This window comes from Eurosta solidaginis, chromosome 3 (assembly GCF_040869045.1).
Source record: "Eurosta solidaginis isolate ZX-2024a chromosome 3, ASM4086904v1, whole genome shotgun sequence".
Taxonomy (NCBI): domain Eukaryota; kingdom Metazoa; phylum Arthropoda; class Insecta; order Diptera; family Tephritidae; genus Eurosta; species Eurosta solidaginis.
Genome location: NC_090321.1, coordinates 279,635,521 through 279,659,632, shown reverse-complemented (window position 1 = coordinate 279,659,632; position 24,112 = coordinate 279,635,521). Strand labels below are relative to the sequence as shown.

At 38.7% G+C, this 24,112-nt stretch overlaps 1 protein-coding gene across 5 annotated transcripts in view; it reads right to left on the bottom strand.

The window, feature by feature from the left end:
• Positions 1-1,151: 1,151 nt before the first annotated feature.
• Positions 1,152-24,112, bottom strand: part of LOC137245649 (insulin-like growth factor-binding protein complex acid labile subunit) — a 39,221-nt gene continuing 16,260 nt past the window's right edge. For 3 of the 5 annotated variants that reach the window (XM_067776649.1, XM_067776650.1, XM_067776651.1), the window contains exons 2-5: positions 18,867-20,185; positions 18,591-18,807; positions 2,754-3,013; positions 1,152-2,691 (exon numbers count right to left, since the gene is read on the bottom strand). In XM_067776649.1, coding sequence (XP_067632750.1) covers positions 1,743-2,691; positions 2,754-3,013; positions 18,591-18,807; positions 18,867-20,128 — 2,688 coding nt within the window. In that variant the 5' untranslated portion in view covers positions 20,129-20,185 and the 3' untranslated portion in view covers positions 1,152-1,742. Of the gene's footprint in view, positions 2,692-2,753; positions 3,014-18,590; positions 18,808-18,866; positions 20,186-20,271; positions 20,398-24,112 lie in introns of all 5 variants that reach the window. The other 2 variants (XM_067776646.1, XM_067776647.1) reach the window with 1 other exon arrangement.

Here is a 24,112-nt window from a genome sequence, read left to right as displayed (position 1 = left end):
AGCGTTTTATAAGCTTAATATCTATTTCTGTAAACTTACTTTTTAAAAATATATTTATATAAATAAATATATTTTTGAAATAAATTTAATTATTATTTTTTTTTTTGGTTTATTTTATGTCTGCTGTTTTGTTTTATTATATTGTATCCTTTTATATTCAAGTTTTTTTAAATTCATTTTATTATTTTTTTTTTTTCAAATTACTTTTACTAAATTTTTGGTTTATTTGTTTATGTTGTTTTAAGTTTTATTATACTTTTATTTTCATTTATTTTACTAACATTTTTTTCTGTTTTTACTTTTTAGTTTCTATAGTTTTTTTTTATCAAAGATTTTGAGCGGCATTATTTTGTTAAATTTATTGGATTTTTATAAAATTATTTTTTATTATTCTATTTTCTGAAGTTTTTTTTTTATCAAATATTTTGAGCGGCATTTTTTTTTTTTTTTTTTTGTTAAATTTGTTGATTTTTTTTATACAATTTTTAATTGGGAAAAAAACTAAATTATAGCATTTTGTATATAGATGCTACGGTTGCTGCCCCGATTGCCGAGGTCGCCGATATGCTATGCAGCCACTTTTTCTGCGCCCGTTTCTTCAACTCCAATTGCGGAGCCACGAAAACGAGCCAGAAAATGCTGCATAGGGTCCTGCTCTATTTTTAAATGTGTTTAAATTCTCTGCTAAAACAGTATCAAGTGCGCAGAAAAGTACCATATTGTGATGAGAAATAACCGCCTAAATCTCAAGTATTAGTGTTAAGCTGTTATTCCTTGTAAACAAATGCACTAAATGTTGCATATTTTTCTGCGCACTTGTTGTTTTAGATATTTTTAGCGATGGAGTTTTGGCGTTAGGCTGTGTTGGATTTCGGGTGCGGCTCGCAACATTTCCTTACCTTCCATCCCTTTATGACCGGGAACCGAGTATGTATAGACGTATGGTCTGGGCTGAGAGAAGTTTTCCAATTTTTTTCGCATTGCAGGACATTTCTTGCGAAGTACTGTGTGAGATTATTGCCTTTAACGCCTCCTGACTATCAGTTTAAGCACGCTTCCTCTAGAATTTCTTCTGCTTTCTTCACGGCTAAACAGACTCCCAACCCGGAAAACTATACCGAAACGCGAAAAACATCTTGAATCGGTTCCACTTTTTATTATTGCCAATTAGAAGCTAACAACAATTACATTTTAGACGTGTTTTTTTTTTACATGTATACACATCTATATTTGCGATTAAAATAAACGCTCGCCGACAGTTATACATAGAAGTGAGTATAGAGAATAGTGAAGGCATAATTTATTGGTTCCTCATTGCTTGCATTGCGCTGCTTATATAATACTCAGGGTCTAGACTCTTCGAGAACAGTCTTCCAGTAATTGATTATTTACTTCTCTTCTTATATTTCTCATATTCATTGGAGCTATGTACCCGGGTATTACTCGGGAAGCCGGGTTTCTTCACCTCTATGATCTAGAGTAGGAATTATTCCGCCCCAGACAATTACTCTCAAATGCACTTTGTTACTATATAAAAACTTAAAATTACTTTTCTGGTACTGATGTTCAAACCTTGGTGCCTACAGTCATACTATCCTACAAGCCGGCGCCCATATTACTCAGGCACATGGCACATGGAGATGGCGATCGGTTTCATTTAAATTAGGTGTAAAATACATTTATATTATTGAATACTCTTTGCAAATCACAAAATTGCATGCATCGATGGTTTGCAGACCACATCAGAATAGTGTTTCTCGCATTGGCTTATGCACCACCACAACCGGTTCTCTATCCGACGATGACGAACTATCACCCACTGCTGCAGCAGTAAAATTACCACTAGCTCGTCTACTTGTTGAATTCAAGCGTTTCTTACGTCTACCACGTTCCAAGTTCGTAGGTAAGCCGCCATCATCGTTGCCGCTGGACGTATTACGCAGCTCGGCAATGGAAGAGATCTCGGGCTCATTGACTAATTGAAAATCACTATCTTCTAATGAGGATGCGCGTGACTTTTGCACTTTACCAAAATAATCCTCAATAGCTGGCGCTAATGGCCGATCTAACGAAGCGACAGTTGGCATTGTAGGCGTCTTTGGCTTTCGGCGTGCAAATGGACTACCAGGTTTACTTTGATCTTCATACTCCGGATCGGTAAGAAACTCAACGCTATCGGGACGTACTGTTGCGCGCTTAAACGGCGGTATATCAGCCAATTTGGGGCGCCGTTTAGTATACGGACTGTGTTCGTAGCTTTGAAAGTTCGCTATTTTTTCGGCGCTTTTCAAATTTTGTGACTTCATATGAGCGGCTGGAAAGCGTCCATCTTCAACGCTAAGTTGTCGACTGCGCGATTTGGTATATTCAACATAGCCGGTGCGTGCGAATGGTATAATCAGCGCTGTACGTTCTTTAGCACGATTCGACAACATTTCTTCGCTGCGAAAACGTTTACGATCGTCTAATAATAAATCAGCGTCATCAATCTCTCCCTCGGGATTGGTTTGTGAACGGCGCAGTTTCGCGCGTCTTATGTGTTCGGTCTCGGTAAGATCCACCATTGATTTTACGGGACGTACCAACTTTTGCATACGTAAAGCATCTTCGTAGGATGGTAAATTATTTTCGTAAGGACAAGGCGCATTCGGCGTGCCAGCCTCCTCAAGCATGCGTTCATTCTGCGCTCGACTAAAGATTTATAGACATTAGAAAGATAAAAATTAGTTTTTTTTAACATTATCTCAACTTACATTTCCATCATTTCATCGCGATTTTGTCGATATTCTCGCCGATCTCGTCGTTGCTTTCGTGCTTTTATATATTTCTGGACGCATGAGAAGGCGAATGCTCCCACAGCGATTATTAATATGAATAACATTATTGTTGTCCAAGCTTTCTCCACAGTAGACGAACGCTCCCTGGGTGCCCAGTAGTATGCACATGCACTTTCCCATGTTTTGCCATAGAAGTTGGAGGGCGAAGCGCATCGTACATTGACGCGATCTTTCAGCTGAAAATAAAAAGATAAATTCATCATCATTCATTTATCATCAACAATTTAAAACTTTTAGTATACTAAAGGCGAAATTCTGACTTTTATGTCTGCTGTCGTGGTATGGAGGAAGTGCCCCCCAAGGTTGAAGTCTCAGTAAAAATAACATTAAAATATTTTGAAAATACGGTTTTCTAAACGCCTCTGTTATGAAAAGCTTTTCAGAAAAAAATTCATCTGCATTGCTGATGCCTATCGGAGTAGTCATACGACGTGTAAAGTCCGCCCTTTTCGTAGCAAAAATTAAAAGTTGCAAGATAAGGTAACGCTGATGGAGATGATGGTAACACTGTCCAGTTGATTGATGCCCTCGTGAAATCAATAGTTTACATCAGCAATATCCAAGAAAATAAAGCATGTGGCATGGAGATAAGCATAGCTTCGGTGTTGGATTCGTCGTGGGAGAGAGACTTCATCTTCAAGTAGTGTCGTTCATCCATGTGGATGAACGTCTCTCTCCACTATCAGCATAAATCAAATTTGTTTAATTTACTCTTCATCAGCGCCCATGCACCGGTGATGGAGAAGGATCATGGGGAGTTCAACCACTACGCGAAGAACGCAAGAGGAGCACTGCCTCCGCCATTAATTGTTAAAATACTACCGTTTAAAGCGAGGGATGCTTCCGCTGTCGATGTTACCCCAGCGAGGAAGCCGAGGGGTATATCTTCCCGCAGCTACAGTGATAGGGTGTGAACCACATGGGCCAATTTAGGCGGTCCTTAAGAGTTTTGAAGCAGCTGAGCGTTTGCTGACACACTCTGCAAACAAACTCTGGTTCGCCGGCGGAGTCCGCGCGCGCACGCCGCACCCAAAGGATTCTTTCGTAGCCCCGATAAAAACGGGTATACCACGAGGGCCCACGTCGCAATACCGCACCGTCAATCGTCTGCGGTTGTAATTCCGTGGCACATTTAAAAAATGTATTTTGGGAGAAGGACGACGCTCGGAAGATGCCCTGAAAAGAAAAGAAGAAAAAAAAATGGTAACATCATATTAAGAACAAGTAAGGAAGGCTAAGTTCGGGTGTAACCGAACATTACATACTCAGTTGAGAGCTATGGAGACAAAATAAGGAAAATCACCATGTAGGAAAATGAACCTAGGGTAACCCTGGAATGTGGTTGTATGACATGTGGAAAAAGCATCCTCAAATAAAAAAACTACAATATATATACCCACATGTTTGTTTTGATGCACACTTTCCACCGCTCACGCTATAAATGCCGTTTTTTTGCATAAATTCCGCAAACAACAAAACTACACTACAGTGCTGCCATATGGACAGTCTTGGTATACTTTAAAAAATAGGAAAGAATTATTAAAATTGTCCCGTTTAAAGCGAGGGATGCTTGCGCTGTCGATGTAACCCCAACGAGGAAGCCGAGGGGTATCTCTTCCCGCAGCTACAGTGATCGGGTGAAAACCACATGTGCCGATTTAGGCGGGCCTTCAGAGTTGTGAAGCAGCTGAACATTTGCTGACACACTCTGCACACAAACTCTGGCCCGCCGGCGGAGTCCGCGCGCGCACGCCGCACCCAAAGGATTCTTTCGTAGCCCCGATAAAAACGGGTATACCACGAGGGCCTCACACCGTAATACCGCACCGTCAATCGTATGCGGTTGTAATTCCGTGGCACATTTAAAAAAATTATTCTGAGAGTAGGACGACATTCGGAAGATACCCTGAAAAGAAAAGAAAAAAAATGATAACATCATATTAAGAACAAGTAAGGAAGGCTAAGTTCGGGTGTAACCGAACATTACATACTCAGTTGAGAGCTATGGAGACAAAATAAGGAAAATCACCATGTAGGAAAATGAACCTAGGGTAACCCTGGAATGTGGTTGTATGACATGTGTATCAAATGGAAGGTATTAAAGAGTATTTTAAGAGAGAGTAGGCCATAGTTCTATGGATGGACGCCATTTAGGGATATCGCCATAAAGGTGGACCAGGGCTGACTCTAGAATTTGTTTGTACGATATGGTTATCAAATGAAAGCTGTTAATGAGTATTTTGAAAAGGAGTGATCCTTAGTTCCATAGGTGGACGCCGTTTCGAGATATCGCCATAAAGGTGGATCAGGGGTGTCTCTAGAATGTGTTTGTACGATATGGGAATCAAATGAAAGGTGTTACTGAGCATTTTAAGAGGGAGTGGGCCTTAGGTCTATCGGTGGACGCCTTTTCGAGAAATCGCCATAAAGGTGGACCAGGGGTGACTCTAGAATATGTTTGTACGATATGGGTATCAAATGAAAGCTGTTAATGAGTATTTTGAAAAGGAGTGATCCTTAGTTCCATAGGTGGACGCCGTTTCGAGATATCGCCATAAAGGTGGTTCAGGGGTGTCTCTAGAATGTGTTTGTACGATATGGGAATCAAATGAAAGGTGTTACTGAGCATTTTAAGAGGGAGTGGGCATTAGGTCTATAGGTGGAAGCCTTTTCGAGATATTGCCATTAGAGTGGGCCAGGGGTGACTCTAGAATATTTGTACGATATGGGTATCAAACGAAAAGTGTTACTGAGCATTTTAAGAGGGAGTGGGCAATAGGTCTATAGGTGGACGCCTTTTCGAAATGTCGCCATTAGGGTGGGCCAGGGGTGATTCTAGAATGTGTTTGTATGATATGGGTATCAAATGAAAGATGGTAATGAGTATTTTAAAAGGGAGTAATCCTTAGTTCTATAGGTGGACGCCTTTTCGAGATATCGCTATAAAGGTGGACCAAGGGTGACTCTAGAATATTTGTACGATATGGGTATCAAACGAAAGGTGTTACTGAGCATTTTAAGAGGGAATGGGCATTAGGTCTATAAGTGGACGCCTTTTCGAGATATCGTCATTAGGGTGGGCCAGGGGTGACTCTAGAATGTGTTTGTACGATATGGGTATCAAACGAAAGGTGTTACTGAGCATTTTAAGAGGGAGTGGGCATTAGGTCTATAGGTGGACGTCTTTTCGAGATATCGCCATTAGTGTGGGCCAGGGGTGACTCTATAATGTTTGTACGATATGGGTATCAAACGAAAGGTGTTACTGAGCATTTTAAGAGGGAGTGGGCATTAGGTCTATAGGTGGACGCCTTTTCGAGATATCGAAATTAGGGTGGGCCAGGGGTGACTCTAGAATGTGTTTGTACGATATGGGTATCAAATGAAAGGTGGTAATGAGTATTTTAAAAGGGAGTTATCCTTAGTTCTATATGTGGACGCCTTTTTGAGATATCGCCATAAAGGTGGACCAAGGGTGACTCTAGAATGTTTGTACGATATGGGTATCAAACGAAAGGTGTTACTGAGCATTTTAAGAGGGAGTGGGCATTAGGTCTATAGGTGGACGCCTTTTCGAGATATCGCCATTAGGGTGGGCCAGGGTGACTCTAGAATGTGTTTGTACGATATGGGTATCAAATGAAAGGTGGTAATGAGTATTTTAAAAGGGAGTAATCCTTAGTTTTATAGGTGGACGCCTTTTCGAGATATCGCCATAAAGGTGGACCAAGGGTGACTCTAGAATGTTTGTACGATATGGGTATCAAACGAAAGGTGTTACTGAGCATTTTAAGAGGGAGTGGGCATTAGGTCTATAGGTGGACGCCTTTTCGAGATATCGCCATTAGGGTGGGCCAGGGTGACTCTAGAATGTTTGTACGATATGGGTATCAAACGAAAGGTGTTACTGAGCATTTTAAGAGGGAGTGGACATTAGGTCTATAGGTGGACGCCTTTTCAAGATATCGCCATTAGGGTGGGCCAGAAGTGACTCTAGAATGTTTGTACGATATGTGTATCAAACGAAAGGTGTTACTGAGCATTTTAAGAGGGAGTGGGCATTAGGTCTATAGGTGGACGCCTTTTCGAGATATCGCCATTGGGGTGGGCCAGGGGTGACTCTAGAATGTGTTTGTACGATATGGATATCAAATTAAAGGTATTAATGTGGGTTTTAAAAGCGAGTGGCCCTTAGATGTATATGTGAAGGTGTTCTCGCGATATCGACCAAAATGTGGACCAGGTGATCCAGAAAATCATCTGTCGGGAACCGCTAATTTATTTATATATGTAATACCATAAACAGTATTCCTGCCAAGATTCCAAGGGCTTTTGATTTCGCCCTGCAAAACTTTTTCATTTTCTTCTACTTAATATGGTAGGTGTCACACCCATTTTACAAAGTTTTTTCCAAAGTTATATTTTGCGTCAATAAACCAATCCAGTTACCATATTTTATCCCTTTTTTCGTATTTGGTATAGAATTATGGCATTTTTTTCATTTTTCGTAATTTTCGATATCGATAAAGTGGGCTTGGTTATGGTTGGATTTCGGCCATTTTTTATACCAAGATAAAGTGAGTTCAGATAAGTAGGTGGGCTAAGTTTAGCAAAGATATATCGGTTTTTGCTCAAGTTATTGTGTTAACGGCCGAGCGGAAGGACAGACGGTGGACTGTGTATAAAAACTGAGCGTGGCTTCCACCGATTTCGCCCATTTTCACAGAGAATAGGTACCGTCATAGAGTATATGTCCCTACCAAATTTGAGAGGGATTGGTAAATTTTTGTTCGACTTATGGCATTAAAATATTCTAGACAAACTAAATGAAAATGGGCGGAGCCACGCCCATTTTGAAATTTTCTTTTATTTTTGTATTTTGTTGCATCATATCATTACAGGAGTTGAATTTTGACTTAATTTACTTATATACAGTAAAGATATTAAATTTTTTGTTAAAATTTGAATTAAAAAAAATTTTTTTAAAAAGTGGGCGTGCTTTTCATCCAATTTTGCTAATTTCTATTTAGCACATATATAGTAATAGTAGTAGCGTTCCTGCCAAATTTCATCATGATATCTTCAACGAGTGCCAAATTACAGCTTGCAAAACTTTTAAATTACCTTCTTGTAAAAGTGGGCGGTGCCACGCCCGTTGTCCAAAATCTTACTAATTTTCTATTCTACGTCATAATGTCAACCCATCTGCCAAGTTTCATTGCTTTAACCGCCTTTGGCAAGGAATTATCGCATTTTTTCGGTTTTTCGAAATTTTCGATATCGAAAAAGTGGGCGTGGTTATAGTCCGATATCGTTCATTTTAAATAGCGATCTGATATGAGTGCTCAGGAACCTACATACCAAATTTCATCAAGATACCTCAAAATTTACTCAAGTTATCGTGTTAACGGACGGACGGACGGACGGACGGACGGACGGACGGACGGACATGGCTCAATCAAATTTTTTTTGGATCCTGATTATTTTGATATATGGAAGTCTATATCTATCTCGATTCCTTTATATATGTACAACCAACCGTTATCCAATCAAACTTAATATACTCTGTGAGCTCTGCTCAACTGAGTATAAAAAGGATCCTCAAATAAAGAAACCACTACAATACGTATACTCACACGTTTGTTTTGATAAAACTTTTATGCACACTTTCCACCGGTCACGCTATAAATGCCGTTTTTTTGCATAAATTCCGCAAACAACAAAACTACACTACAGTGCTGCCATATGGACAGTCTTGGTATACTTTAAAAAATAGGAAAGAATTATTAAAATAGTCCCGTTTAAAGCGAGGGATGCTTTCGCTGTCGATGTAACCCCAACGAGGAAGCAGATGGGTATCTCTTCCCGCAGCTACAGTGATAGGGTGAGAACCACGTGTGCCAATTTAGGCGGGCTTTCAGAGTTGCGAAGCAGCTGAGCGTTTGCTGACACACTCTGCACACAAACTTTGGCCCGCTGGCGGAGTCCGCGAGCCCACGTCGCACCCAAAGGACCCTCTTGTAGCCCCGATAAAAACGGGTATACCACGAGGGCCCCACATCGTAATACCGCACCGTCAATCGTGTGCGGTTGTAATTGCGTGGCACATTTAAAAAATTTATTTTGAGAGTAGGACGACGCTCGGAAGATGCCCTGAAAAGAAAAGAAAAAAAAAAAGTAAGGAAGGCTAAGTTCGGGTGTAACCGAACATTACATACTCAGCTTAGAGCTTTGGAGACAAAATAAGGGAAAATCACCATTTAGCAAAATTAACCTAGGGTATCCCTGGAATGCGTTTGTATGACATGTGTATCAAAGGAAATGTGTTAATGATTATTTAAAACGTAGTGGGCCTTAGTTCTATAGGTGGACGCCTTTTCGAGATATCGCCATAAAGGTGGACCAGGGGTGACTCTAGAATTTGTTTGTACGATATGGGTATCAAATGAAAGGTTGTAATGAGTATTTTAAAAGGGAGTGGTGGTAGTTGTATATGTGACGGCGTTTTCGAGATATTAACCAAAATGTGGACCAGGGTGACCCAGAACATCATCTGTCGGGTACCGCTAATTTATTTATATATGTAATACCACGAACAGTATTCCTGCCACGATTCCAAGGGCTTTTGATTTCGCCCTGCAGAACTTTTACATTTTCTTCTACTTAATATGGTAGGTGCCACTCCCATTTTACAAAGTTTTTTCTAAAGTTATATTTTGCGTCAATAAACCAATCCAATTACCATGTTTCATTTTTTTTCATATTTGGTACAGAATTATGGCATTTTTTTCATTTTTCGTAATTTTCGATATCGGAAAAGTGGGCGTGGTCATAGTCGTGTTTCTGCCATATTTTGTACCAAGATAAAGTGACTTCAGATAAGTACGTGAACTAAGTTTAGTTAAGATATATCGATTTTTGCTCAAGTTATCATGTTAACGGCCGAGCGGAAGGCCAGACGGACGACTGTGTATAAAAACTGGGTGTGGCTTCAACCGATTTCGCCCATTTTCAGAGAAGCCAGTTATTGTCTATGTCCCTACCAAATTTCACAAGGATTGGTAAATTTTTGTTCGACTTATGGCATTAAAAGTATTCTAGACGAATTAAATGAAAAAGGGCAGAGTTACGCCCATTTTGAAATTTTCTTTTATCTTTGTATTTTGTTGCACCATATCATTACTGGAGTCGAATGTTGACATAATTTATTTTATACTGTAAAGATATTAAATTTTTTGTTAAAATTTGACTTTGAAAAAAATTTTTTTTAAAATTGGGCGTGTTCGTCTTTCGATTTCGCTAATTTTTATTTAGCACACATACAGTAATAGGAGTAATGTACCTACCAAATTTCATCATGATATCTTCAACGACTGCCAAATTACAGCTTGCAAAACTTTTATATTACCTTCTTTTAAAAGTGGGCGGTGCCACGCCCATTGTCCAAAATTTTTCTAGTTTTCTATTTTGAGTCATAAGGTCAACGCACCTACCAAGTTTCATCGCTTTATCCGTCTTTGGTAATGAGTTATCGCACTTTTTCCGTTTTTCGAAATTTTCGATATCGAAAAAGTGGGCGTGGTTGTAGTCCGATTTCGTTCATTTTAAATAGCGATCTGAGATGAGCGCCCAGGAACCTACATACCAAATTTCATCAAGATACCTCAAAATTTACTACGCCCAGGAACCTACATACCAAATTTCATCAAGATACCTCAAAATTTACATACGGACGGACGGACGGACATGGCTAAATGAATTTCTTTTTTCACCCAGATCATTTTGATATATAGAAGTCTATATCTATCTCGATTAGTTTATGCCGTTACGGATTACCGTTATGCGAACAAAGTTAATATACTCTGTGAGCTCTGCTCAGCTGAGTATAAAAAATGGTTACATCATATTAGGAAAAAGGATCCTCAAATAAAAAAGAAAATACAATACGTATACTCACATGTTTGTTTTGATAAAACTTTGATGCACACTTTCGATCGGTCACGCTATATGCGCCATTTTTTTGTATAAATTCCGAAAACACAACAAAACTACACTACAAAGCTGCCATGCGGACAGTCTTGGTATAGGTACTTTAAAAAATAGGAAAGAATTGTTAAAATAGTCCCGTTTAAAGCGAGGGATGCTTGCGCTGTCGATGTAACCCCAACGAGGAAGCCGAGGGGTATCTTTTCCCGCAGCTACAGTGATAGGGTGCGAACCACATGTGCCGACTTAGGCGGACCTTCAGGGTTGTGCAGCAGCTGAGCGTTTGCAGATACACTCTGCACACAAACTCTGGTCCGCCGGCGGAGTCCGCGAGCGCACGTCACACCCAAAGGACTCTTTCATAGCCCCGATAAAAACGAGTATACCGCATGGGCCCTACGTCGTAATACCGGACCGTAAGTCGTATGCGGTTGTAATTCAGTGGCATATTTAAAAAATTTATTTTGAGAGTAGGACGATGTTCGGAAGATGCCCTCAAAAGAAAAGAAATGGCAACATCATATAAGGAAAAAGGATCCTAAACTAAAAAAAATGCAATACGTACTCTCACATGTTTGTTTTGATAAAACTTTGATGCACACTTTCCATAGGTCCGCTATAAATGTCGTTTTTTTGCATAAATTTCGCAACCACACCAACACTACACTACAATGCTGCCATACGGACAGTTTTGGCCCATCAGCGAATGGGCAAAATACAAAAGCATAGTACAGGTTTACAAGTATAATATGTATGAGAGGGAAGCAATTCATTTCTCTTTCTAACACACTGCCGTTTGACACTGCGGTCAGTGTCAAACTATTGTGGAACTCAGTGGAACCTGCGTTTTGAACGAAGTGTCAAAATTACCGGGGTTGCTGTCGTGGAAAGCGACGCAGGGAAACAAAAAAGGGAGCGGAATATCAGATATGGGTTGCTGTGATGGTAAATTTTTTTGAAAATATTTAGTATGAAAATCTAGTGCGCCTATATGGGTCCTACAGAAAATTAAACAAAAGTCTTGAATTGGGGTATCTGAGGACGCGTAGTTATTCCAGTATTAAGAATACAAACACGGATGCTAAGTTTTTCTGCCCGTTCAAAAGTTCTCCGCGCAAAACAGTTTGAAACCGAGGTCGACTGCAATAACCCGTCAAAAAATGTAGAAAGAGAAATGAGAAGACGCGTTTTGTCCTGTTATCAATAGTTGAAAGGCGAAAAAGTATTCGAATTATTGGAAGCGAGGCAAAAACGCGTCTATTAATACTTTCCCCAACGGTTTTTGTCATGTTTTAACAATCGTCCCCGGTAATAAAGTATCACAATTTGTTAATTAAAATTGTCCAAAACATATGGATTTTAAAGAGAGATGTAATTAAGTGCTCGTTTGAAAGTAAATAAGGATATTTCTTTGTAATTTTACAATAAAAATTTTACGCAGTTTTCGTTAGCTGCTACTACACTTTTCTTCGACCTAAGAAGTACAACAGTACCAAATAGCTTCCACAAAAAAAAAACGAACGAGAACAAGCATTTTATCAGGTGAGCGTGGCTGTGTATGTGCGTTCTGCTACATATCCTACTTGTAGACCTGTACTATGTACAAAAGAGCTGATCAGATGAACAGAGGTCTACGGCAAGATGACCGTCTCCCTGTGACGCCAACTGCTTATGTTGAGTTGTGCTATTGCCCTGAGTATCTCTATTATTTTCCTAACATACTAGGGGAACTCATGTAACCGTATAAATGCCTTATAAAGTGTGTAAACGTATAAATTTATCTAGTTTACGCACGAGCTGTCAAATTTTGTATGAAAAATCATTTACACAATCTGTATAAATTTACGCGCACATTTCATTGTGTAAACGCGGCAAACTCAAAGGAATGCAACCTTGCAGACATTACAGACGGCATTTTCATCAAAAATCTCCAACATCAGCAAGTAAAGGCGTTTTAGTTTTGATTTTTCACTTAATCTTGGTATTTTTTAATTTGTATAACAATCAAAAAAATTTTTTTGGAAATAATACAGCTGAAAAACAATCAAGTTTATCAAGAGTATTACTAGGTGCGTTCATATAACCGCGTGTGTAAATGGATATAATTTTACACCTTATAAGTTTATATGCTATCATGAGTCCCCCTAATAATAAGTTCCATTACAATTTGTTTTGGTTTGTTTTCACGAGATCTTTTTTTGCGCATAGAAAATCAGTCAAAGTGATTTGCGAGGGTCGTTTTTACAAAGTTTGCCAATGATTTTAAGTGATTAGACACCAAAAATATTTAAAATAAATAAGAATAAAAGTTTTACAAGTGCTTACAATTTCAGACGAAAGTATTTATAAAAAAATATAGTTCCATGCGTATTTTAAAATATGGCACCTATGGATATGTACCAATCGTCCGATGTGGTGGTACATATGTGTACCAATTGTTCTATAAGTACTGTATAATGTACTTCCCCGATATCAATAAAATTTATTATTTTCTCTGAAAATGGACCCTGAAGATATCCGAAAATTTATGGAAGACGAAGCTTATAGGATTAGTGACTATAAGTACTTCTCAAGGGGAAGCTCCGACGAAAGAGTCAAATGTGTCGAGCTCTAGACGAAATCGCTTCCAGACCCGTCGCATCAAACACCAATATTTTTTTGGAATACTCTTGATGAGAATTACGTATCGGAAAAAATGTTTATGAACCTCGCAACTGCGTAATAGCATATAACAAACCTAGGCACCCAACTAAAAACTGAAGAGAGATGAAAGGAATTTCATATGAACACCAACTGGAATGTTGTGCGGCAAATGGCAGAACACGAAAGGAGTATTGGTACTTAGCAATTGTAACAAATCTACTGTTACTACTGCCGCTGACTGAAACCTTGAAAAAACCCGAAAAAAATTAAGTATCATGTCCAAATCAAATAAAATTATTTCAGGAGATAATAGGACTGGGCTGATCAAATGTCTGAGCCTTACGAATATGATAGGAAATCGAATAAGTGGGGGAGAGGTTTTTTATCGTTTGATAATGATGATAGCCGTAAATGCTTGGGTTTTTTGAAAACAACCTCAACCGGAACAAGATGCCATTCGAATAATTGTTAGTTACTTTAGCTGAGGCATTGATCTATATCAGTTCACCGATCACTAAAACCTGGACGACTACCATAAACTTCATTACGTAGGGCAATACGAACGTCGGGTCGAAAGGGTTAAAGGTAGAGTCCTGTCGCGCGAAAGGAAAATTACGCGCTACAAGTAACTAATCGCACCCCAGCCTGCAATATAGAGCATAAGCATGGATGGTGACGGCAAATAGCGGCGGGTATTTAATAGTGATCTGTCCGAAATTTATGTAGATAAGAATAATAAAGATAAATTGACAGAAGCACGCGATATCACTGCAGAGACAATGAAGTGGTTAAGAAACATGTAAAGGCTTCGGAGTATCATCTGTGACTAGGCTCAACTAATCTCGGACTTTCTGATCTATACAGATTTAGAAGTAACAAGTAAGGAAGGTTAAGTTCGGGTGTAATCGAGCATTACATACTCAGCTGATAGCTTTGGAGACAAAATAAGGGAAAATCACCATATAGGAAAATGAACCTAGGGTAACCCTGAATGTGTTTGTATGACATGGGTATCAAATGGAAGGTATTAAAGAGTATGTTAAAGGGGAGTGGGCCATAGTTCTATAGGTGGACGGTATTTGGGGATATCGCTATAAAGGTGGACCAGGGGTGACTCTAGAATGTACTTGTACGATATGGGAATCAAATGAAAGGCTTTAATGAGTATTTTAAAAGGGAATGGGCCTTAGTTCTATAGGTGGACGCCTTTTCGAGATATCGCCATAAAGGTGGACCAGGGGTAACTCTAGAATTTGTTTGTACTATATGGGTATCAAATGAAAGGTGTTAATGAGTATTTTTAAAGGGAGTGGGCCTTAGTTCTATAGGTGGACGAATTTTCGAGATATCGCCATAAAGGTGGACCAGGGGTGACAGGGGTGTGGCTTCAACCCATTTCGCCCATTTGGACAGAAAACAGTTATCGTCATAGAATCTATGCCTCTACTAAATTTCACAAGGATTGGTTAATTTTTGCTCGACTTATGGCATTAAAAGTATTATAGACAAATTAAATGAAAAAGGGCGGAGCCACACCCACTTTGAAATTTTATTTTATTTTTGTATTTTGCTGCATCATATCATTACTGAAGTTGATTTCTTCACATAATTTACTTATCGTTAGCTTAATGTGAAAATTTGCTAAGTCCATTTTTACGAATTTTACAGGAGACGAAAAAAACTGAATAATTTTTGAAATAACCTTTTTTCAAAATTGTGAATGCAATACTTTTGAGTGTAGAAGCTTTGAAAAAGATAAATAAAAATCATGTATGCTCATCCAGCAGCTATTTTATGACTTAGCACAATTTCCTCACTAAAAACAAATTTTTTCTCCTGACTTAGCACTTTTTAATCAATATGTTTCCCCATCACTCCTCCCTTTACTAAAACTATATATTTCAAAAAAAAAAAAAAAACTATTTATTTGTCAAACTATTTCTAACTATTGGCAACCACCGTGGTGTGATGGTAGCGTGCTCAGCCTACCACACCGAATGCCCTGGGTTCACACACAGGTTTTTCAATTAGAAGAAAATTTTTCTAAGCGGGGTCGCTCTTCGGCAGTGTTTGGCAAGCACTCCGAGTGTATTTCTGCATGAAAAGCTCTCAGTGAAAACTCAATTGCTTCGCATATGCCGCTCGGAGTCGGCATACAACAAGTAGGTCCCGTCCTGCCAAATTGTAAGAAAAATTAATAAAAGTAACACGTCGTTTTGGAAGAGAAGCTCGGCCTAAAATCTTTTCGGAGGTTATCGCGCCTTACATTTATTTATTTATTTTATTTCTAACGGTTCTGATCTGGACTCTTTTGCCGGATGGTGCGCAGACTATAACTTATTTTTCAATTCAAACAAATGCTGTGTTTTGTCTTATTCCATAAAGACAACTGCCACATACTTTATCTACAAACTAAATGCTAAATCTCTTAATCGTTGTTAAGAGAGTAAAGACTTGGTTGTAATTTTTGACACCAAACTCTCTTTTTCTAGTCACAGTGATTTCGTCGTTTCAAAATTTGTTGCAATGGTTGGGTTCAGTAGACGTAACACCAGTGACTTTAAGGACCCTACGACGCTGAAGACACTTTATATATCTTTGGTCAGAAGTGGTATTGAATATTGCTCAATAATATGAAATCCTTTCTATGAATCTTACTCCTATACAATTGAGAAAGTTCCAAAAAATTTTACAAAATTGCTTTACGTATGCTTCACTGGCCAGACGACCTCCCATCATATACCAGCAGTCACAAATTGCTTGATCTTCAGGCTTTGTATGACAGAAGAACTTTTATCTCACTCATGCTTGCCTATAATGTAATAAACTTGAGCATAAATTGCTCTGATTTATCTGGTTTGTTCATTCCATATATTCACTGCGTGATCTTTGGTATAATAGATTATTTATCGAAATAACTCAAAACGAATTATGCTATGAATGAACCTATATCTAGCAAATCGATTCAGTAGTGTTATTAATTTTAATAACAGCTTATATAAGTTTAAGCTTGAATTGTTTTCTATTTTTAACTAGTCTGTAAGAAAGCATGTAGTTATCGACATATACGAATTGAAGTAGATTATAGTCAGCGCAAAGCATTTATCATACACCAAAGGCATGTCTCAATTGGGTAAATCCAATTTCAAGGGGTTGCCAGCACAATATGTAGCTTCTCCAACCCAATTTTCAACTCACCTAACCGTGGCGAATCCTGTTTCATTGACAGCCGAGGCTCTGGCGACCTCAAGTTCCTCATGGAACTAGGGGGTGGGGAGGGCGGAATGGCCTAGAAGGTTTAATGTGGTCATATAAATCGTTCCCGAGATGGTCGAGCTAGTAGTACCTTAATAGTGCTTTGTTACCGGAACGTACCGGACCTATATCCGGCAAAGGGACATCACCATCGGTAGTACTCCCCAAAGCTTTCGGGGAGTGTCTTTATCGTTCATACAACAACAACAACAAAGCATGTACTTTTAGACTGAATGAATTAAATAAATAAATAAAATGCGCACACAAAGAAATGACTAGTAATTCAGATTGATATTATTGACAGGTTGACTTAGCACATTTTTTTTAACAGCTGACGACTTGGCACATTTACACATCATAGTCCACAGCACGTAAAAATGAAAAATTTAAATATTTTTTTTTTGTGATCGATGTATTTTGAATTCAGTTTTAAAACTGCATTAAAATACATTTAAAAAAAAAGTGACTTATCAAATTTTGACACTAAGCTAATGTTATATACTGTAAAGAAATAAAATTTTTTGTTATAATTTGACTTACATTTGTTTTTCTAAAGCGGGCGTGTTCTTCATCCGGTTTTGCTAATTTTTTCTTAGCACACATATAGTAATAGGAGTAACGCTCTTGCCAAATTTCATCATGATATCTCAAAACTATGATATCAAAACTTTCAAATTACCTTCTTTCAAAAGTGGATGGTGCCACACCCATTGTCCAAAATTTTACTAATTTTCTGTTCTACGTTATAAGGTCAACCCGCCTACCAAGTTTCATCGCTTTATCCGTCTTTGGTAATGAATTATCGCACTTTTTCGGTTTTTCAAAATTTTCGATATCGAAAAAGTGGGCGTGGTTGTGGGACGATTTCGTTCATTTTAAATGGCAATCTGAGATGAGTGCCCAGGAACCTACATACCAAATTTCATCAAGATACCTCACAATTTATTCAAGTTATCGTTTTTACGGACGGACAGACGGACGGACGGACATGGTTAAATAAATTTCTTTTTTCGCTCAGATCATTTTGATATATAGAAGTCTATATCTATCTCGACTAGTTTATGCCGTTACGGATTACCGTTATGCGAGCAAAGTTAATATACTCTGTGAGCTCTGCTCAGCTGAGTATAAAAAGAACAGGTACTGTCCCACACTGAATTTAAGGCTTTAAATTCCTCCTCCTCTGAAAAAAAAAAACAACAGTATACGCTGAAAGGAAATGCTCCGTTGAGGACGGTATCCTTACCAGCACCCGCCTATTAAAGTAGAGGAAGAGAGAGGGAAATATTCTGCTGAAAGGTCCAGGTGGAAAAAGATTTGAATTGTTTTGGTGGTGCGAGGAAGCGAAAGGCGCGATTTGTTTGACGGCCAAAATCTGTTTAAGGGTTAGGTGGCAGCTGAGTAAATAAATTATAGTTCCAGTACTTACAGCCAAGAGAATCTCACACTTTTTTCCTGACGTTTTTAACAGTGTGCAATATTCTTTACGGGGATTGACAATTATCACTTCTAGTACTTTGTTATTTGTTTCACATCAGCGGAGAAAGTTTCTAAAATTTTGGGCAACGTCAAAAGCCTGACCTCACGACATTGATGTAGCGAAGCTTATAATACATGGATGAAATTTGTCACAGCAATGAAGATCTGTGGTGAAGTATGAAACATTAAGCTCCTAACTCAAAGTTGCTCGGTACACTGCAGGAGCTTAGAAATTCGTTAAAAAGCTTCTCAGATTTAGGGAACGACAGGACTTAGAAATTAAACTCAACGCGCTGAAAAACTTCCAACCTGATCTTATGAGTATGTCATATATTTTGCGGCCTTTGCATAAGCACAATGGAGACTCGTAACCAAATGCATTCCTATTACCTTTTGTGGCTCTGCTGTCAAATAATCATAAAAGTTCATAAATGTTGAATCGTGACAATCGCAAATCCATGGATTATCGCTTAGCCAGATAGCATCCAGATAATGATTCGATCTAAAGTAATCAGTTGGTATTGGATTTGTAAGACGGTTACCATTTAAGTACAACCATGCTAGTTCTGGAAATCCCGAAAAAGTCGTATTACTTATTGCCGATAATCTAGAAAAGAAAATTAAGTTAATTTCCGAATGATACCCCTCCAAAGAAATTTTACTTACTTGCAATTGCTCAAATTCAATCTCTGTAACGTTTCGGAGCGCATATGTGGTGGGAATTCTTTAATGAGTGTATGTGAAAGATCTATGCGCTGAATTGCTGATAAGCCCGTCAAAGCGTTGATATCAATCATTATAATTTCACAACCGCTGAAGTTGATTTCACGTACCGAATTTGATACGAGTTTTGTAAATTTCTCAATAGCATTACGACTTAAATTGATCGATACAAGCGCATCATTTGCGCGAAACAAATTCTTATCCAGATGAGCAATTTCATTATATGACAAATCAATCGTAGTTAAATGCTTCAATTTAGCGAACGCATCAGCTTCTACATTACGTAATGAATTACGTGCCAAATCCACGACCTCCAAGAGCTTATTGTTGACGAAGGTATTTTGATCTAGCTTACGTAGCATATTTCCACGCAGAAGTGCATGCGCCAAACTTGGAAATCCAATCAAGTTTATTGTGTCCAAATTGCAAAAGGAAACATCCAACTTCAAAAGCGACTCGCTTATCAGAGCATCTTTTATTTCCAAAGCGAAATTCCAGGAAATATTTAAAGTTTGCAAAGCTGGCAAGCTTTCGATAAGCGTTGGAGGAATGTGTTTTAGGCTGCAGTTGCTAAGCTCCAATGTACGCAAGCTGGTGGATGGCATGACATTAAGTGTGTTGAGCATATTTCCTGATAACGCTAGGCGGTAAAGTGCGGGTAAACCGTTTATAAGATGATCACCGCCAACGGCCGTAATACCGCAATCATTAAGCTCTAATTCATTTAGTGATTCGCTGACCAATGTGTGCTCCGTCGTGTCGCCGGTAAATGTTTCCAAATTATTTCCACTGAGGCTAAGATATTTTAAACTAATAGCGTTTCGAAAAGTCTGGCTAGGGTTTAAATCCAACCAGCTGGTGAAGCTATTATGTGCAAGTAGTAAAACACGTAGCGCTTGAAATCCATCTAGGGAAGTTTCAGCTAATTGGCTTATTTTATTGTAAGAGAGATCTAAGAAGACAAGTGATTCAATGTCAGCTAACTGTATAGGAAATTTTTCTAAGTTATTGTGTGACATATCCAAATGGTCGATGGGCAAATCTGAAAAATTTGCTTGTTCTGCGAGACCCTTGTGTGAGCACTCCACCACAAGACTGTCGAGTACCCATGCACATTTGCAGCTATGTGGGCAATTAACAGCGTATGTTATTGTTGCCAAGTAGGAAAATAAATAAATGACGAAAAGTAGGCACAGCTTTGACATTTTATACACGATGATGGGCGAGGATGTTGCGTAGTATAATATGACATGAAGAATGTGCTAAATAATAAGGGAAGAAAAAGTAAGTTGACGTTATAATTCAATTAAAATATGTATAATCTATGTATATATAATAAAAGTGTTACCATTTGATGTATATTGAAACGATTTTCCGTCATCCCTTATCAAATTTGGTTTGGAGACAAACTAGTCTCGGCTTTGTGCCATCTTCAGTGGAACTTTCCGTTCCAAATATACATCAATTATCCATCCTATCGGAAAATTAACAAAACTATCAATTCAAATATCCATAAAACTATTTCGGAAAAAGGCAATAACCACATTTTTTATGGAATTGTAACCATCACAAAAACAAAAAAGTTTGATACTAAGAATTAGACCATGAGACCTTATACTAATTTCACACAGACAGCTTATTGAATAATAAAGGCAATTTTCTACATTAAGACGCTTATTGAGCTCAATATTCCCTACAAAATTCGAATCTATTATTATTTCATTAGTAGCTAATCGAATGCCTAATGAAGTCAAAAGCACAATGCAACTCTGTTGGCAGCGTTCCACTTCCGTTTCCGTTTCTTAGTTTTTGGTGTGTTCAGTGCTTAAAAATGCCATTTGTCAAAGCAAATGTCATTGCTGCATGGCGGAACGATACAAGGTGGCCGCATCGAACAGCTGATTATAACCTTTTTTATTTGATTTGATACATCAACTACCGGCGCAGTACGATTTTGACATTTGTCCATCGAATTTACAAGTACATGGAATTTTGTTTGTTTGTAGGTATGTCACCATGCTCCCACCGCATTGATTGTCTGTCTCATCCTTCATACTAATCGAGCAGTTACTTCTGTGTGAAAGCAAAAAATTTACGATTTCATTAGCAGGTGAAATGAGATTATTAAGTTTCTGTGTGAAAACAGTATTAGACCTTAGTTGAACTACTTCTGCTTATTTCACTTGACCAATTTTAAATTTTATTTGTCATTAAATTGGAATCAGAATAGAGGAACAGGCGCACCGCAACTAAAAATTTGGAATAAAAAATTGCGAGACTTTTAATTCTAAATTTTTATTAGGCTTTTAGTTGAATAAGTTCTTCTTATTACAAAAAAATAAGTGCTAGTTGGAAACATAATAATTAGCCTTATGGCCTTCTTGAGAAAATATGAGTTGACATTATAACCGTGTCATGTAAGAAGAATGGCCATATGGCCAATATCGGCGACATTGTTACCTTTGACTACGAGCATATCGTATGGTCATAACTTCAATTGCATTTGCGGCTGTTTGGCCTTATGCCACCTCTCCATATATAGCATGTTTAAGAGCACGCATCTTAAGGGTGCCCTAGAATGTTGAGTCTTTTCCAAAACGATCGGTTGGTGACATTAGGACTAAAGGTAAGCGAACTTTTGATCGTAAGACAGGCACGGCGACTACTTTCTTTTCGATATAATTCTGCAGGCACACAGACTCATTTCACTCCATGCTCTGCAGTTAGCTTGAAGCTGCCCATAGGTGTCAATAGGACTTCGGGGAACCAAAATAGATAATGAATTAACGGCCAAGTGTTGCTGCTTTTGAGGAATTTTGCAATGAAACGCTCAGCTTTTTCAGCTACTTGCATGAAGACGCTGATCACATTGGAGCATACACCAGATACTAGTGCCATTGCCACTTTAACTTTATTGTTGTTAAGTTTACGAAGTGTTCCGTCTATAACACAAAGCCGTTGCACTTATGAGAAGATGCCGCAGTGTTCCCAGTCTATCTCTCTTACTCAGGTAGTGGAAATACGTACTTAAGTAATTTACAAGGTCTCCTATTTAACGTAATGTGCCAAAAGTAGGCAATCATCTGTGGAAGTATCACTCACATATACACGCGCATGGGCTATGTATTTTTTTTGCATTATTGAATATTGGAGTTATTTATTCAACAGTTTAGTGATTCGAACGTTAGCAGAAGGTTGCAAATAAGCGGAATTGCACTAAATTCGTTACAATTGGTGTCGGAAGAGGAATTGTTGAATGAATTCCGAAGATTTTGAATACAACAAGGACATGGCAAAGTGGAGTGAATTGAAGATGCAGCAACTGAAGAAGGATTTGGACAGCCGTGGATTGAATACAACCGACAATAAACTCGAACTTCAGGCACAACTACGAGAGGCTATGGAATTGGAAGGAATTAATGTGGACGAGTATGTCTTTTATCCTGATGTGGAAGAATCAAAACCAAAAATTGAAGAGAAAAACGAAACATCGCAGACAGTTACCAGTAAAGACTTGAGCATGATATTGGCTGCAATATCTGCACAAACAACGACAGTAACATCAATGTCGTCGCAAATGTCATCTCAACTTGAATAAGAGAAGACATATATGTCATCGCAACTGGCACAAAAGAAGACATATATGGAATCGCTGGAGACACCCATAACATCCAAGATTGAAGCACAAGAAACGCGCATTTCAGAAATGTCGACAGAGATAACAGCCAAGATTGAAGCACAGGAAACACACATTTCATCACAGCTGGAAGAACAAAAGACATATATGACAATTGAACTGAAAGAACAAGAGACACCCATAACAGTACAACTAGAAGCACAAGAGACGCGTATATCATCAAAACTCGAAGCGCGCATGGACGAAAAATAATGCAGTTGAACTTAATCGCCCGGCTGCTTCAGCGAGTAATACGAAGGTAAAATCTCCATCTTTTGACGGTTCTGTTCCTTTCCAGGTCTTTAAGCTACAGTTTGAGAAGACCGCAGCATTGAACAACTGGAATGCGGAAGATAAAGTTGCTGCACTATTCGTGGCATTGAAAGGGCCTGCAGCGGAAATCTTACAGATTCACGAGTATGAACGGAACAGTTATGAAGCATTGGCGGCCGCTGTCGAGAGACGTTATGGAAGCGAGAATAGAAAACAGATATACCAAATTGAGTTGCAAAACCGTTACCAAAAACAAATGAGATATTGCAGGAAAGGGTAAAGATTCAGAGTTTTATGAACGGCATACGGGACGTCGAAACAAGGCAAGCTACATACGCAAACCTAAAGCCAACATTTGCAGAAACGGTATCACATGCTCTGATTCAGGAAACAGCGTTGCTTGTGTGAAAGTCAGTTTTCAAAGCACGCCGTGTGGAAATAGAAAGGCCAGATTGGGTAGACACAATTTTGGAAGCACTGAAGAGATCACAACAGAAAAATGCTGGAGTTATGAAGTGTTTCAAGTGCGGTAATCCAGGTCACATTGCACTACATTGCAGCACCGGTCCTGGTAGTTCCAACTTGGCTGGTCGTAAACGCAAAGTTGGAGGAGATAAGTAAGAGCGCGTCAGATGTAAAAATCGAGAGCTAGCTCCAGCTGTTGAATGTCCTTTGATATCTATCTCTCAAACTGAAAGGAAATCAAGCAGTTTTACCGTCACAGGTAATGCGGATGGCAAAGAACGGGTACTGACTGTAGATACAGGCGCATGTCATTCCTTAATCCGATCTGACTTGGTCAACAGGAGAGTAAAACCGTTACCTGGAGCAAGGTTGCGTACGCTCACTGGCGAGTATAACCAAGTCCAAAGAGAAGTGGTATGTGAGGTCTTAATTGGACAGGTCACGATTTTACACAAATTCGTAGTTGATGAAATCATATTGGGAGTAGACGTCTTAGTTGACCATGACATAAGAATCGACATGTAGAGATGGAGTATGCGCTCTAAGAACCAGGATATACCAATTAACTTCAGTTTGGAGAAAGGGTTCAGCAGTAACCGAGTGCTGGTAGAGCAGAATCAACAGAGACCACAAAAGTCAAAGAAAGTAAAGCGGGCAAAGGTTGATGGAATGAATGGGCCAAACAAATCAAAATCTAAGGTACCCGCGTGAAAAACACTGGCACTGACAAACCCCAATGGATGCAGTAAAACGAACGAAAGAATTTCCCAGAAAG